The sequence below is a fragment of the Erythrolamprus reginae genome, chromosome 6 (assembly GCF_031021105.1).
Source record: "Erythrolamprus reginae isolate rEryReg1 chromosome 6, rEryReg1.hap1, whole genome shotgun sequence".
Lineage (NCBI taxonomy): Eukaryota > Metazoa > Chordata > Lepidosauria > Squamata > Dipsadidae > Erythrolamprus > Erythrolamprus reginae.
The window spans coordinates 3,484,867-3,500,174 of record NC_091955.1 but is presented as its reverse complement, the minus strand read 5'-3'; the positions used below and the strand labels follow the sequence as shown (position 1 = coordinate 3,500,174).

The 15,308-nt window shown below is 39.8% G+C and overlaps 1 protein-coding gene across 1 annotated transcript in view; it reads right to left on the bottom strand.

Annotated features, from left to right (window-relative positions):
• Positions 1–15,308, bottom strand: part of CACNA2D1 (calcium voltage-gated channel auxiliary subunit alpha2delta 1) — a 280,276-nt gene that overhangs the window by 39,410 nt on the left and 225,558 nt on the right. Inside the window, exons 19-21 of the mRNA XM_070755088.1 lie at positions 4,838–4,909; positions 3,671–3,742; positions 690–751 (exon numbers count right to left, since the gene is read on the bottom strand). Of these exons, the coding sequence (XP_070611189.1) occupies positions 690–751; positions 3,671–3,742; positions 4,838–4,909 (206 nt within the window). The remainder of the gene's footprint in view (positions 1–689; positions 752–3,670; positions 3,743–4,837; positions 4,910–15,308) is intronic.

The window sequence follows — 15,308 nt, the reverse complement described above, 5'->3', positions numbered from 1 at the left end:
CGAATCCCAGCGACCGATAAGGTCCCACAGAGTTGGCCTTCTCCGGGTCCCGTCGACTAAACAATGTTGTTTGGTGGGCCCCAGGGGAAGAGCCTTCTCTGTGGTGGCCCCGGCCCTCTGAAACCAACTCCCCCTGGAGATTAGAACTGCCCTCACCCTCCCTGTCTTTCGTAAACTACTCAAGACTTATTTATACCGACAGGCATGAGGGAGTTGAGATAGCTCTTCCCCCTAGGCCATTACAAGTTATGCATGGTATGTTTGTGTGTATGTTTGGTTTTATAATAGGGGTTTTTAGTTGTATTTATTATTGGATTGTACATGTTGTGTTTATTATTGTTGTTAGCCGCCCCGAGTCTACGGAGAGGGGCCGCGTGCAAATCCAATAAAAAAATTATTATTATTATTATTATGATTACAAATACTATGTATTGTTTACCATTGTTGTGAGCCGCCCTGAGTCTACGGAGAGGGGCGGCATATAAATCCAATAAATCTAATCTAATCTAGTCTACAAAGGAATAAGAGGAAAAAGATTATAGCTTGATTTTCATCCTGTTTTTCAGCAGATTGCAGAGCAAGCTAGCCATCCAATAGATATCATAGGATATTTTTACTCTTGAAATGTCAGGAACAATGGTATTTTAACCTCTGTATTTTGTTTTGAAAAAAATTCCCTAATTGATTACCTGTAATCCGTGCCATTCACCGCAGTCCATGTGTATGTTCTGTTGCCTTTATCAATATAGCGCTGCAAAAGAATCGGCCAGAAAGATAATTTTATGTTAGAAATTCTGTTTATATATAGCAGCACAGGAGAGTACAGTAACCATGTGCTTTACTGCTCAACTGCAACAGGAAACTCCTTAGAACAAAAGAGCATAGATCCAGACTTGTAAACACTGCCATCTGCTGGCTGAATACTACTATAGCTGTTGCATAGAAATGCATTCTATCAATGCATTCCAACAGTTTATCAATGATGCCAGGAAAGTTTAAACACGGCACACGATTCAAGAATCAAGATTTGTTGAAAAGTGAGCAAAGGATCATTATATGTCAGCCCATTAGGACAAAACTCATAATTCTTTCAAAGTTAATTTGCAGATTTCTATTTTTGGAAAGTGGTTTAGAAAAATCAGGTTGACTGTTCAGATTGTTCGATATGATGCTATGTTTCCCATAATTGTTATTTATTTCATTGAACTTATATGTGGCTCCTCTCAAAAAGACTCTCTTTATCTATGGAACTTTGAGGGGGGGGAAATCAATTGAATCCTTCGGGATTGGGCGGCATAGAAGTCAAATAAATTATTATTATTATTATTATTATTATTATTATTATTATTATTATTATTATTATTATTATGTCAATACAACACAGCAAACGAGATCACTATGCTGGATTTCATATTTTATCACCAGTCGGGCGCTTCCCAAGCACCTAGGACTGCGGGATGTAGCGGCGAATTATGTGTGCCGATCCCAGTAAAGCGGCCTTTTGCAATTGACAGATGGAGATGTTGTCAATTCCGGTGGTTCTCAAATGTCCACTGAGATCCTTTGGCACTGCTCCCAGCATGCCAAGGAACACTGGGACCACTTTCACTGGCTTATGCCAGAGTCGTTGCAGCTCGATTTTTAGATCTTTGTATTTTGCAATTTTTTCTAGCCGCTTCTCCTCAATTCTGCTGTCTCCTGGGATTGCGATGTCGATGATCCATACTTTCTTTTTCTCCACGATCACAATGTCTGGTGTGTTATGTTTCAAAATTCAGTCAGTCTGAAGTTGGAAGTCCCACAGTAGTTTTGCTTGCTCATTTTCAACTTTTTTGGGCTTATGATCCCACCAGTTCTTTGCCACTGGTAGATGGTAGTTCTCTTCTTCTTCTTCTTCTTCTTCTTCTTCTTCTTCTTCTTCTTCTTCTTCTTCTTCTTCTTCTTCTTCTTCTTCTTCCTCCTCCTCCTCCTCTTCTTCTTCCTCTTCTTCCTCTTCCTCTTCTTCCTCTTCTTCTTCTTCTTCTTCCCTCTTCTTCATCTTCTTCCTTCTTCTTCTTTTCTTCTTCTTCCTTGTTGTTGTTGTTTTTGTTGTTGTTGTTGTTATTATTATTATTATTATTACTATTACTATTATTATTTCTGGCCACTCGGGACCAACCAAGCTGGGTGCAATTTTAAAGATCAAGGAGGTAAAAATTGGCATTGTTCATTCCTCTTTTATGATCATTACAATTTCCATTATTTGAAGGATGAACCCAAGCTTGGCTACGGCACTGCAAAAATTAATCTGCACATTTTCAGCGTGTTTAATTACAGAATGGAATGAATGGGGCGAGGGATACAATGGAGGATTTTAGAAGGTCTCTTGACGCCCGGTGGAGATTTAATCAGAGTTAATACATCCCAAAAGAATGGAGTTATTCACTTTTCATCATTTATCACTACAACTCCTGGCTCCCGGTAGCACAGAGTAGCATTATAACCAGAAACAATGATTTTTAGGAAAGCTAAGAATTGTTCAGCAGCGGCATTGTGGGCTTCCTAATAATATTCAGAAAATTACAACAGGCATCTTAATTCCATCCATTAGCAAGTTTAAACATTAATAAGATTCCGTCTTTTTTGGTCCCCAAAGAAACTCTCGGTGTTCGCTTAGCTGTGAACATCCTGAGCGAAGTTTGCAATTAAAAAAAACAACATTGGATTTGATATACAGTGGCACCTCTACTTGCAAACTTAATTTGTTCTGTGACCCGGTTCATAAGTAGAAAAGTTTGTAAGAAGAAGCAATTTTTCCCATAGGAATCAATGTGGGGAAACCACAGGGAGGGTGGAGGCCCTGTTTCCTCCCAGGAGATTCCTAGAGAGGCCCCACGGAGGCTTCTCCCCACCTTTTCCGGCCCTGTTTCCTCCCAGAAGATTCCTATAGAGGCCCCATGGAGGCTTCTCCCCACCTTTTCCGGCCCTGTTTCCTCCCAGGAGATTCCTATAGAGGCCCCATGGAGGCTTCTCCCCACCTTTTCTGGCCCTGTTTCCTCCCAGAAAATTCTTATACAGACCCCACGGAGGCTTCTCCCCACCTTTTCTGGCCCTGTTTCCTCCCAGAAGATTCCTATAGAGGCCCCACGGAGGCTTCCCCCCACTTTTTCCGGCCCTGTTTCCTCCAAGAAGATTCCTATAGAGGCCCCATGGAGGCTTCTCCACACCTTTTCTGGTCCTGTTTCCTCCCAGAAGATTCCTAGAGAGGCCCCACGGAGGCTTCTCCCTGCCTTTTCCGGCCCTGTTTCCTCCCAGAAGATTCCTATAGAGGCCCCACAGAGGCTTCTCCCTGCCTTTTCTGGTTACAGTTTCAGAGGCTCAGGTTTGTAAATTGAAAATGGTTCTTGAGAAGCTTGAGATTTTATTTTATTTTATTTTATTTGGATTTCTAGACCGCCTTTCTCTGTAGACTCAGGGTGGTTTACAAAACAGAAGTAAATACAAAAAAAGTACATAATTTAATGTGTAAATTAAAGTAATTTAATTTAATTACTTAGATTTATAAGCCATCTTTCTCCAAAAGGACTCCAAGTCTTGGACTATTAGACCCTGAAGTTTCTACCATTTTGTCTTACATCCGTTTATCCAACTTATTTCTTTTTTCTCAGAGAGCAAATCTTCATATTCTCACCTCATCTTGAGATTTGACCAGTGTTTGAAAGGTCCTGTCGCCACTTTCACTGTCAATCATCTTTTTCCGAATCTACAAATTAAGAAAATTAAGAAGTCACTTAATACTTCTTTATCCCATCCCCCTTTTTCCCTGTTTTCTTTTTTTTTTATAATCTAATAAAGTTTTTTTTTAAAAAAAATACTTCTTTATAATGCAATATTTGGAGGCTAATATAGTCAAAGAGATAAAACTCCAGGAGACAAAACAATTAAAATCCAACTCTTTGTTTCACTTCCAGTAGAAATGATTCCTTGTAAAATCGTGAAAGCTGACTGGATAATAATCTTATTAATATTGTCTATCAGAGGTGTCCAGTGGAAGGAGAGTCAAAAATTCCAAGATGGCAGGTTGTTTCATAATCAAAGTCCAGTTCATGTGTAATTGTCATTTGTACCTAAAAGGACAAAAAATTGCTCGCGGTGCTCTGCCCTCCATTTTAATTTTTGAAATTCCCGCTCCCCATAAATTGTATGTTGAAATATTGCTCCTTCATGACAAAATATTCCTACAAATTTCTTCTGAATAGTGCTTGCCTTAAGAATACGGGTCCATCAAGAGGCACAAAAGAAAAAAATAGACTCTATAAAAAGAAATTGAGCCCCAAATTCCTAGAGGGTGCCAACCTTTGTGCTTAGCTCAGAACTAACTTGTATAGTCAGACCAGAATATCTCTGGGACCACTTTCTGCCGCACGAATCCCACCGACTGGTTGGCCTTCTCCGGGTCCCGTCGACTAAACAATGTCGTTTGGCGTGACCCAGGGGAAGAGCCTTCTCTGTGGTGGCCCCAACCCTCTGGAACCAGCTCCTCCCGGAGATCAGAATTGCCCCCACCCTCCTTGCCTTTCGTAAGCTCCTTAAAACCCACCTCTGTCGTCAGGCTTGGGGGAATTGAGATATTCTTTTCCCCCCAGGCCTATACAAGTTATGCATGGTATGTTTGTATGTAGGTTTGTTTTTTGTTTTTGTTTTTAAAAAGGGTTTCTTAGTGATTTTAATATTAGATTTGTCTTATGCTGTTTTATTATTGTTGTTAGCCGCCCCGAGTCTACGGAGAGGGGCGGCATACAAATCTAAATAAATAAATAGTTATCACGGAAAATCTCAAACGACCCCTCCAACCTACCTCCACTTTAATGTCATTCTCCAACTCAGCATCCAGAAAATCCAGAGTCACGGGTTCCTGAGATTTCGGATTCTGAAGAAGATTTCAAAGCAGCATATAATAAAGATATTCTGATGGGAACCTAAAACTAATGGCACTCATCCAATTAAAATTACTCACCTTTCCATAGAACCAGCACAATTACAATTACATGTACTCTTTCAAGTTAAACTGGAAATACTACAAAGAAAGATGTCCATAGAAAATATAGAAGATTGGTATAGAAAGTGGATGAACAGATGGATGGATGGATGGATGGATGGATGGATGGATAGAAGGAAGGAAGGAAGGAAGGAAGGAGAGAGAAAGTTAGTAAGTAAGTAAGAAACGAGGGAGGGAGTGCGGGGGGAGGGAGGGAGACAGAGAAAGAAAAAGAAAGAAGGAAGGAAGGAAGGAAAGAGAAAGTTAGTAAGTAAGTAAGAAACGAGGGAGGGAGCGAGGGGGGAGGGAGACAGAGAGAGAAAAAGAAAGAAAGAAAGAAAGAAGGAAGGAAAGAAAGAAAGAAAGAAAGAAAGAAAGAAAGAATTTCAGGGTTGCTAATCTTTGGGAAAACCTCTCTGGGTTCAGAAAGTCATAGTCAGGTTGCTTAATGTTTGAAAGAAAGCTTATCAAATAATTTCAGGGCTATAAATCAAGTTGTTAAATCAAAAAAATTAAAACCCCAATGAAGGCATCACTTCTTCCACATGGCGAAAAGGAAACTATATATCCATATAGACACTATGAAACAGGCTCAGTTAAAAAGCATCATGGAGTTGTTCAAAAACAGAGAAAAAGAAACAGGCAAGAAAGAAAAGAAGGAACTAGAACTGAGCAATCAGACTGATGAACTTATAAATTGATGAACTTCTGAATGGACAAATTGATGAGCATGATGAAACTTTTGACGATTATACTGGGTTTCACAGTGACAAAAAGAGACTAGGGAAAAATATTGGTATTGGGAGAAACAATTTAAAATAGAAGGTGGAAATACAGAGATGAGATTAAGAAGAGGTAAAGATATAATTAGGCAAATAATATACTTTAAAAAGAGGAAAAAAGTTTGGAGGGAAAGAAGCTAGGGTTATAAAGGTTAAAGGAAGAAGCAAAAAACATCTTAAGAAAAGGAGAATGGAAAACTATAGAAAATGGTTGACTGCAGGTACAGGAAATAGATTTCTCTGATCACATCTTTCATTTTTTAATATTTTAAAGCATGAAGTATAGGTTTAGACTGAATAAACAATGTATTAATTGAATTTAAAAAAGATTATTTTGGTAGCATTATATTCTTTATTAGGTTGATGTAAGACTGGTTGTATTAAGTGAATTATTAGAAGAAAGTATAAATTCTAAAACTGTTATTTCCTTATATAAGATATGTTTGATATATGATGAAAGCACTTTGTAAACATGCCAATATAGTGAAAGGAATTGAGATTTTAAGATAAGCTGAAAAATACAATTGGGCATTTGGAATTGGTTGTAATGGGAAAAAGAAAAACAAAGATAAGTAAAGATACTAGGAAGAGAGGAAGCAATAAGGCTTAATATTAAAAGGCACAAGAAATAATAATTAGCTCGTAAAATTAAGTCATAGCAATATTTTAAGAATAAAAATTGAATTAATTGGTGGTTGACCCAGGAGGCAAAACTAAGGGATTTGGTGGCATTATGGTGCTGTAACATATGCCAAGGTTACCGAAATTATAAACATAGAAATGAAACAAAAATAATTATTTGAGAAGTGCCACCGCTAGTATAAAAATAAGGAACATCATATCAGTCTGCCAAATATAAGTTGAGTGAGGATGAGAGATGCTCAGGGAACGGTATCAGAGGGAGGAAGAGGAAGTAGAACGTGTTCTGATTTCTGTAAGAACTTTAGCAATTACAAATAACTCTTACTAATTGCATTATTTCATAAACAAAGAAACTCCATTTTAATTTCTCTTCTCTTCCGGATTCAAATACAGTTCATTCTAGCACATTGCTCTCAACCTGTTATCTTTCTTAATTGCATTCCTCGCATTCTTTCTACCCTTCTCCCGTTAATAAGATTTATGTACTTACAGCATGATTCTAAAACAGCAGAACTGACTGTAAATCAACACAGAATACATTTGCTTGCTTGGAAGTGGAATGGAAGCCTTCCATCATTCACTCTGCAACGTTGAAACTCCACCCTTCTTCCCACTGACCCCCTGACGTACCAAATACATCACTACAGTATTTAACCCATTCCTCCCCTTAATATCTTCTTCCAAACACCTGCTCCTTACGTTGTTGGACCCTTCTGAATTTAGGATTTACCCAGCAAACGTCTGATTCTTCCTCGTTAGATTCTGGACTCATAGCCCCATCCTGTTGCTGGCCTTCCCCCTGTTCTACTACCTGTAACCCCGGGCCCACCACTAATTCATAAACACTATCTGTATCAGAGTCCTCAATTTCTTCATCATCCTCCAATTGACCAGGAGTATGTACAACAGAAGGGGGAAGTTGAGGAGTGGAAAGAAGTAGAAAGTGTAGAGAGTTAATAGAGAGATGATGAATGGAGGGAAGGAGAAGGGGGAGAGAAGGAGTAAGAAAGTAGGAAGAGGGGATGAAGGTTGAGAGAAGAGAGTGTTGAGTCAGACTGAAGAATAGGAGTGGAAAAAGGTACAAAATAAGATACTTTGAAATATTGAAAATGTATAAGTATCTTATTGATATGTTTTAAGGTATATGTGTTTTGTTATAAAAATGGAATTTGTGGAGAAAAATAAAAATATTTTTTTGGGGAAAAACAAAGAAAGAAAGAGACAGATCCAAGAAATAATAATGATATCTCATTTTTAGACCTCATTATACGAAGGTGGAAACTGAATCAATTTTGAAATAAAGGACAGTAGGATGGACAAAAAGGAATTTTTTTAAAAAAAAGAATAGAAATGTTTTTCTTCCATTAAAGAAAAAGAACTTTGCAGATTGAAAATTGATCCAATTCTTAACATGATTATTAAAAAGATTAATCTGCGTGTAGTTTCACTACAACCCTAGCATGCTGGGAGGAAAAAGTATAAACTACTGATATTCTTCTGGAACCAAATATAGAATCTACTTTACTAGACTGACAATGCCTTCAATTTTGTTGATTTTCTTTTTTTTACAGAGAGCATTTAAATTATTATACATGATATATCATATCTGAGATGTGAGAATATTCGAACTGAATGAAGTAGGGAAGTTTTAATCAAAGGAGATTACTCTCACATCCTGCTGTGACATTATAGTTGCTAAATTCTTATTCATCCAAACAAGGGACTATTAAATCTGGCAGTGAAATTACTCAACCCAGATCAACAGAACTGGGAACGGGACGGGACGGCAATGACATGTTTTTAAAAGTGAGCGATGTAACATTTGCAAATCATAAACCTTTTGTGTCAAGCATTCCATAAAGGAAAACAATAAATAATAAAATGCTGACATACATGCAGATGGCAGAAACAAATCAGGTGTTTTGTATACAAGTAATCCTCGACTTACATCAGTTCATTTAGTGACAATTCCAATTTACAACAGCACTTTAAAACTGTTTTTCACAGTTACGGCCATTCCAACACCATTATGTGATCAACATTCAGATGTTGGACAACTGACCCATATTGATGACCGTCCCAAAGTGATGTGATCACCTACTGACAAGCGAAGTCAACGGGGAAGCCAGATTTACTTCATCCTCGGATTACTCACTTATCAACTGCATTTGATTCACTTAATGACCGAGGCAAGAAAGGTTTTTAAAATGGAACAAAATCCACTTAATAAATGTCTCACTTAACAATGGAAGCTTTGGGCTCATTCGCGATTGTAAGTCGAGGACCGTATGCATAAGACAAGATTGTTAGAGAAAACCAAACTACTGAATTTTTCGGAGTATAAGACGCACCTTAGTTTTGGAGGAAGGAAAACAAGGATAAAAGGCCTCTGCCTCCCAGCAATTTGCCTCCCAGCAAAAAACACAGATGATATACAGTGTTCCCTCGATTTTCGCAGGTTCGAACTTTGCAAAAAGTCTATACCACGGTTTTTCAAAAATATTAATTAAAAAATACTTCGCAGGTTTTTTCCCTATACCACGGTTTTTCCTGCCTGATGACACCATGTGTTATCGCCAAACTTTCGTCTGCCTTTAATAAATATTTTTTTTAAAAAACTTTAATAAATAAACATGGTGAGTAATAATCTAAATGGTTTCTAAGGGAATGGGAAATTGCAATTTAGGGGTTTAAAGTGTTAAGGGAAGGCTTGTGATAGCCAAAAATAGTGTATTTACTTCCGCATCTCTACTTCGCGGAAATTCGACTTTCACGGGCGGTCTCAGAACGCTTCCCCTGCGAAAATCGAGGGAACACTGTATACTGTTTTCTGTGTATGTGTGACTGACCCATAGAAACAGCAAAGAATTGGAGAAATGTACATTATGGCACTATAATAATGCCAGAAATGTTTCTGAAAAGTAGTCACACTAACTCCTCCCAATTATTTAAATAGATCTATTCCAAACATGACTAAGTCAGGGTTTAACTCAACTGCTTTATCTTAATATTAAAACAGGACACTGTTACATTTCAGATTATACTTGTACAGATCTTTAAAATTGGTGTGGCTTTCTGGAAGTGTTCTCTGCTATTTAAAAGAAGAAACAATAGCACAGGCCCTCTTCAGATCAAGCATTTATTTTAAAAAGCTTGTTCATTAAGTTGTCTAGAACAATAATAAAGCAGTCTTTAAAAAATAAGTCTAATAATTGGAAAATTCTATAGACCAGTGATGGCAAACCTACGGCACGGGTGCCACAGGTGGCACTTGGGGTCATATCTGCTGGCACAAGAACTGTTGCCCTAGCTGAGCTCCAATGTGCATGTGTGTGCTGGCCAACTGATTTTGGGCTTGCACAGAGGCTCTGGGAGGGTGTTTTTGGCTTCCAGAGAGTCTCCAGAAGGATGGGGAGGGTGTTTTTACCCTCGCCGGACTCCAGAGCCTTTAGAGCCTGGGGAGGGTGAAACACAAGCCTACTGGGCCCACCAGAAGTTGGGAAACAGGCCATTTTCAGCCTCCAGAGGCCTCCAGGCGGTGGGAGAAGCCATTTTCGCCCTCCCCAGGCATTGAATTTTGGGTGTGGGTACTCGCGCATGCATGATAGCATGCCTGCATGTTCTTTCGGCATTCTATAGAGATTTATAGTTATTGATTTAGCTCCTTCCAGTTTCAACTGTCCAATGTTGCCAGCAGACAAACTTCTTGCAGCTAGTTTCACTTTCAGTTCTAGAAAGTTGTTGTGGTTGGCTCTGGCCCAGCTCCTGCCCCAAGGAATGTGGAGGTGGATGCAGGGGAAACATCAACATGTCATAGGCCTGTTTTAGTGCCGACAGAGTCAGGTAGTGAAGCTTCCTTGGAAGAAGAAGGTGGGGGTGACTTGGAAGAGGGGGGCTTGGCAGACAGCCCAGGAAGCCAATCTCCATTATCTTCAGTAGATTCGGATGATGAATTGCTAGACCCACGCATGCGTAGAGCTATGCATAGGAGAAAACAACTGAAGAACTATTACAGGCGATAGAGAATCCACCTGTGGTTGGGTGGGGCTCACGTAATTAGAGCAGCTGTTATATTGGCAGCGTGCGGGCTTAGCAGCGTGGAGATTATCTGATCGTAGTCATTGGGAGTCACGGAGTTTGAGAAAAGAAATCCTTGTAAGTTTTTGCCACGTCTGGAACAAACAGTATTTGTGCCAAACTTCACAGTACTGGTTTATTGCTTGCCTAGCTATCGGACTATAATCCATTACTGCCTTGTTTATACAAAAAATCCCTTCGAATTCTAAAAGGGAGTTTTGCTTCTCTTTTGTTGTGATAAAAAACATTTACTGGAATTCTACTGCCTGTGTGTGTCTGTTTTGAACCAATTTCCTTTTCATTGGAGGTTTGTCCTAGAAGCCGGCAGAACAGGAAGTGGCCTGCCTCTGGTAGAATCAGCTGTAGTTCGGGAGGATGATAATCCCTTGCTTTTGCTAATAGGGCTCTGTGCTGTTTGCTGCAAGGAGGCAAATTGCTGGGAAGCAGTGACCAAAGGATGGGGGTGGCCGGGTGGGGCTACATTTGGTGTATAAGATGCACCCGAGTTTTCACCCTCTTTTGGGGCGGGTAAAAAAGTGTGCCTTATACTCCGAAAAAATACGGTGTAAAGAAGTCGCAATACATATTTCAAGAGCTAGCCATGATTAGAAGAGTAATCCTGTTGAAATTAATGGGGCTTAAGTTAGTCAATATTTAATGAAACCTCACAGATTTGGGTCAGCCGCAGACATTGTCAAACAAAAAAGTTACAAGGGTGCATTTGAAATGCTTCAAATAACTTAGAATTCTATGAAGGGTCAGTTTCAAACGTAAACCTTGCACGCTTCCTTAAGCATCATATCAACTTCCCAATCTTTAGCCTACTGTATTTTGAGGCTTCTATGAAAAGAGTAAAGCACAAATCCAAAGCTCTCACTTGAAAGAACATCTACAAGCATCAATGTTTAATTTTGTGAGATTCATGCGGTAGGGGGAAAAACAATTGCTGGTTATGCGGCCACCTTAAGAGTTCTCTCAGGAATCCAAAGAGCTTCATTCTCACTATTAGTCACCTCCATTCATAGTTACCTGGGTATAGGGTCTCCTTTGTTTAACTTTGGGGATGCCCACACCAATTTGCTAAAGCGACAGAACAGCATCGATTCATACAACGTTTCCACATGGGGGTCAATTTCTATTAATTCTAACCACCCCTGTTCTAATCTAAGAAAACTCTGAGCAATTTGGCAATCTGATCTGGAATGGGACATCTCACCGCAGCCAACTCACCATGGCTAATTTGCTGTGGTCAGCTCATAATGGCCAATTTGCCATGGTCAATTCGTCACAACCACCTCGCCACAGTTAGCTTAGCATTGGACAACTTACCATGGCCAGCTCGCCACAGAAAAACTTGATGAGGGAACAATTCAACCATTCAATTTAATTCTTTAAAATAATTCCTATAGTATTTTAATTTTTGTCATTCATATTTCATTTTCCTATCACCCATTTCCTCCCATGTTGACTGTATGACTGTAACTTGTTGCTTATATCCTAAGATTTTTATTAATATTGCTTCTTCATTGCTTATTTGACCCCTATGACAATCATTAAGTGTCATACCACATGATTCTTGACAAATGTATATTTTATTTTATGTACACTGAGAGCATATGCACCAAGACAAATTCCTTGTGTGTCCAATCACACTTGGCCAATAAAATTCTATTCTATTCTATTCTTTGGCCTCCTTTCTTGAATGATTCCATTCTATTATTTCTTTGATATTAATGTAACTCCTGTTTCGCGGCAAGTTGGGGAGTTGTCCTAGACCATGGGTAGGCAAAGTTGGCTCTTCTATCCCATGTGGACTTCAACTCCCAGAATTCCTCAGCTAGCATGATTGGCTCAAGAATTCTGGGAGTTGAAGTCCACAAGTCGTAGAAGAGCCAACTTTTTACCTACCTCTGTCCTAGACTTCTCAGACCAAACTTCAACAAGGTATCTTTGATTCCAACTGAAGATTGGAAAGTACTCAATAGAGAGAATATTTTGCTATCTGGGTAATGAGGACAGATAGATGACTTAAAAATGGCACAGCTTACATTAACTCAGGTGAGCTGTATCACTAATAGACTGTGGAGGGAGACAACTGTTTGGGAGTAATCCCTGTCCCCATAACTGTGCTTTAACTGGCCCCATATGCTTTAAGTGTGTTGAACTGGAAGTTAATTACTTCAACTAGGATTTAATGAACAAGCATCATGACACACCTACTGTCAAACATGAAGATGACCTAACAGAAGTCATTTCGACAGCTTCAGTGTTGTCTCACTGGAGCTGAGGGATAGGGAGGGGGGATTTGAGAGAGTTGGGATTTTGTAGCCAAAACAAAATAATTCCTCTTGAGAACCAAGGTCATTCTCACACCTGGTTGGAGGAAGGCAGAGAAATATCACCGAACAACCACACAGCACTCAGGATTGGACGATGTGACTTTGTTTTGAGAAAGAAAGAAATGTTTGCTTTCAATGAAGCAGTGGAAGTGATGTGCTGGTGTCTGGAGCTGTTGGGGTCTGGATGGGTGTCAACAAACTCAAACTCAACCCAGACAAGACGGAGTGGCTGTGGGTCCTGCCTCCCAAGGACAATTCCATCTGTCCGTCCATTACCCAGGGGGGGGAACTGTTGACCCCCTCAGAGAGGGTCCGCAACTTGGGCGTCCTCCTCGATCCACAGCTGACATTGGAACATCGTCTTTTGGCTGTGGCAAGGGGGGCGTTTGCCCAGGTTCGCCTGGTGCACCAGTTGCGGCCCTATTTGGACAGGGAGTCATTGCTCACAGTCGCTCATGCCCTCATCACCTCGAGGTTCGACTACTGCAACGCTCTCTACATGGGGCTACCTTTGAAAAGTGTTCGGAAACTTCAGATCGTGCAGAACGCAGCCGCGAGAGCCATCGTGGGGCTTCCTAGATTCGCCCACGTTTCTTCAACACTCCGTGGCTTGCATTGGCTGCCGATCAGTTTCCGGTCACAATTCAAAGTGTTGGTCGTGACCTTTAAAGCCCTACATGGCATTGTACCAGAGTACCTCCGGAACCGCCTGCTACCGCATGAATCCCAGCGACCGATAAGGTCCCACAGAGCTGGCCTTCTCCGGGTCCCGTCGACTAAACAATGTCGTCTGGCGGGCCCCAGGGGAAGAGTCTTCTCTGTGGTGGCCCTGGCCCTCTGGAACCAACTCCCCCCAGAGATTAGAACTGCCCCCACCCCTCCTTGTCTTTCGTAAACTACTTAAGACTCACTTATACTGCCAGGCATGGGGGAGTTGAGACACTTTTCCCCCAGGCTATTTTTTATACTTTGTTTTATGTTTGGTATGAATGTTGCTGTTTGGTTTTTAAGTAATGATAGGGTTTTATATGTTTTTAATATTAGATTTGTTCCACTGTTATATTTTTATTGCTGTTGTGAGCCGCCCCGAGTCTTCAGAGAGGGGCGGCATACAAATCTAATAAATAAATAAATAAATAATAAAAACCTCAGGAAACGTCAGAGTTGGTTTTCACAGGATAGGTGCCAAGGTGTTAATTCCAATCAAAGTGGTCTTTGAGGATTTTACCTGCCTCAGAATTTTGCTTGCTATGGATTGATTATTTAATAAATTACAGCTACAATAAATTAACAGGATGGAGACTTATAAGTGTGATTGTGCACTTTCTCTTTGTGAGCTTCGATCCAGCAACTCAGAACTGAAACCCAAGTTTCAAACCCTGAAATCCCATTGATTGGCTATTCAACAGAAATAGAGGTTGCTGGGATCCGGTTGTTTCTCTATTAAATTACCGACTAGCAGAATCCCTAGCTGGTTAACAAATAATACATTCCTTCAGTTTTATAGTAATTTGTAAATATTGGTTCTGCATGGCAGCTATGCACGGTTTCATTCCCTGCGGGCATTTTCCCTGGGTTCTTCGCTGCAAAGAAACCAACACAACCACAGGGTTGTGTTGCATTTCAACCAGCCTATTCTCTTTGTGAAGCCACGAACCACTTCCAACCTTATTTTGAAAGCCTCATTGGCCATCCACAAGAGCTTATTTTAAAATAATTCCTTGTTTTAAAAGATCTGAGCTGATTGTGCCTGGGAATCTCTCCTGCCCTGAACGATGAGATCAAATTTAAGACATCCAATTTTAAAAATATAAAAAAATAAACCTCTAAGCAAAAGGATATCTATTTTACAACACGGCCCACTATACCAGTAATTATAGCCATATTTCAATATTACATATTTCAATAGCTCAATCCACAAACCAGAATATTCAGTTTAATAAAGGAGGGTTTTTCTAAATATCAATTTTAGGGTTAGGGTTTTATTGTAATAATAGTTTCAAGAGAAAAGGGACAGCAAAGACTACCACAATGACTTGGATGTAAGTACTATTAAACGGAGTAGGAATAATTTTTTTTAAAGATAAATAAAAGTCGTTGTAAATTGTTTGTAAGCCAAACAAACCAGTTGCAGAACTGTGATTTGCTGTGGCCTCAAAAAATTTGGTCATGTTTCAAAAAGCTTGCCAGAATTTCAGGAAGAGTGATAATTTGTTGTTTGGGGAATCAAAGCTACACACAAGGCTATAAATAAAAAGATTGTTGTATTGTACATGTTCTTGAGTTTAAAAGCTATTCAGACAAGTTTTAAAAAACAAGGCACAGTCGTTTACTACCGATGTAAGCCGGGTGCTAGCACACCCACACCCTTTTGGCACATGAACCCAAAAAGTTTGGCCTTCACTGCCCTAGGAACTCTAGGCGTCTCACAGCAAAGATATATAAAACATC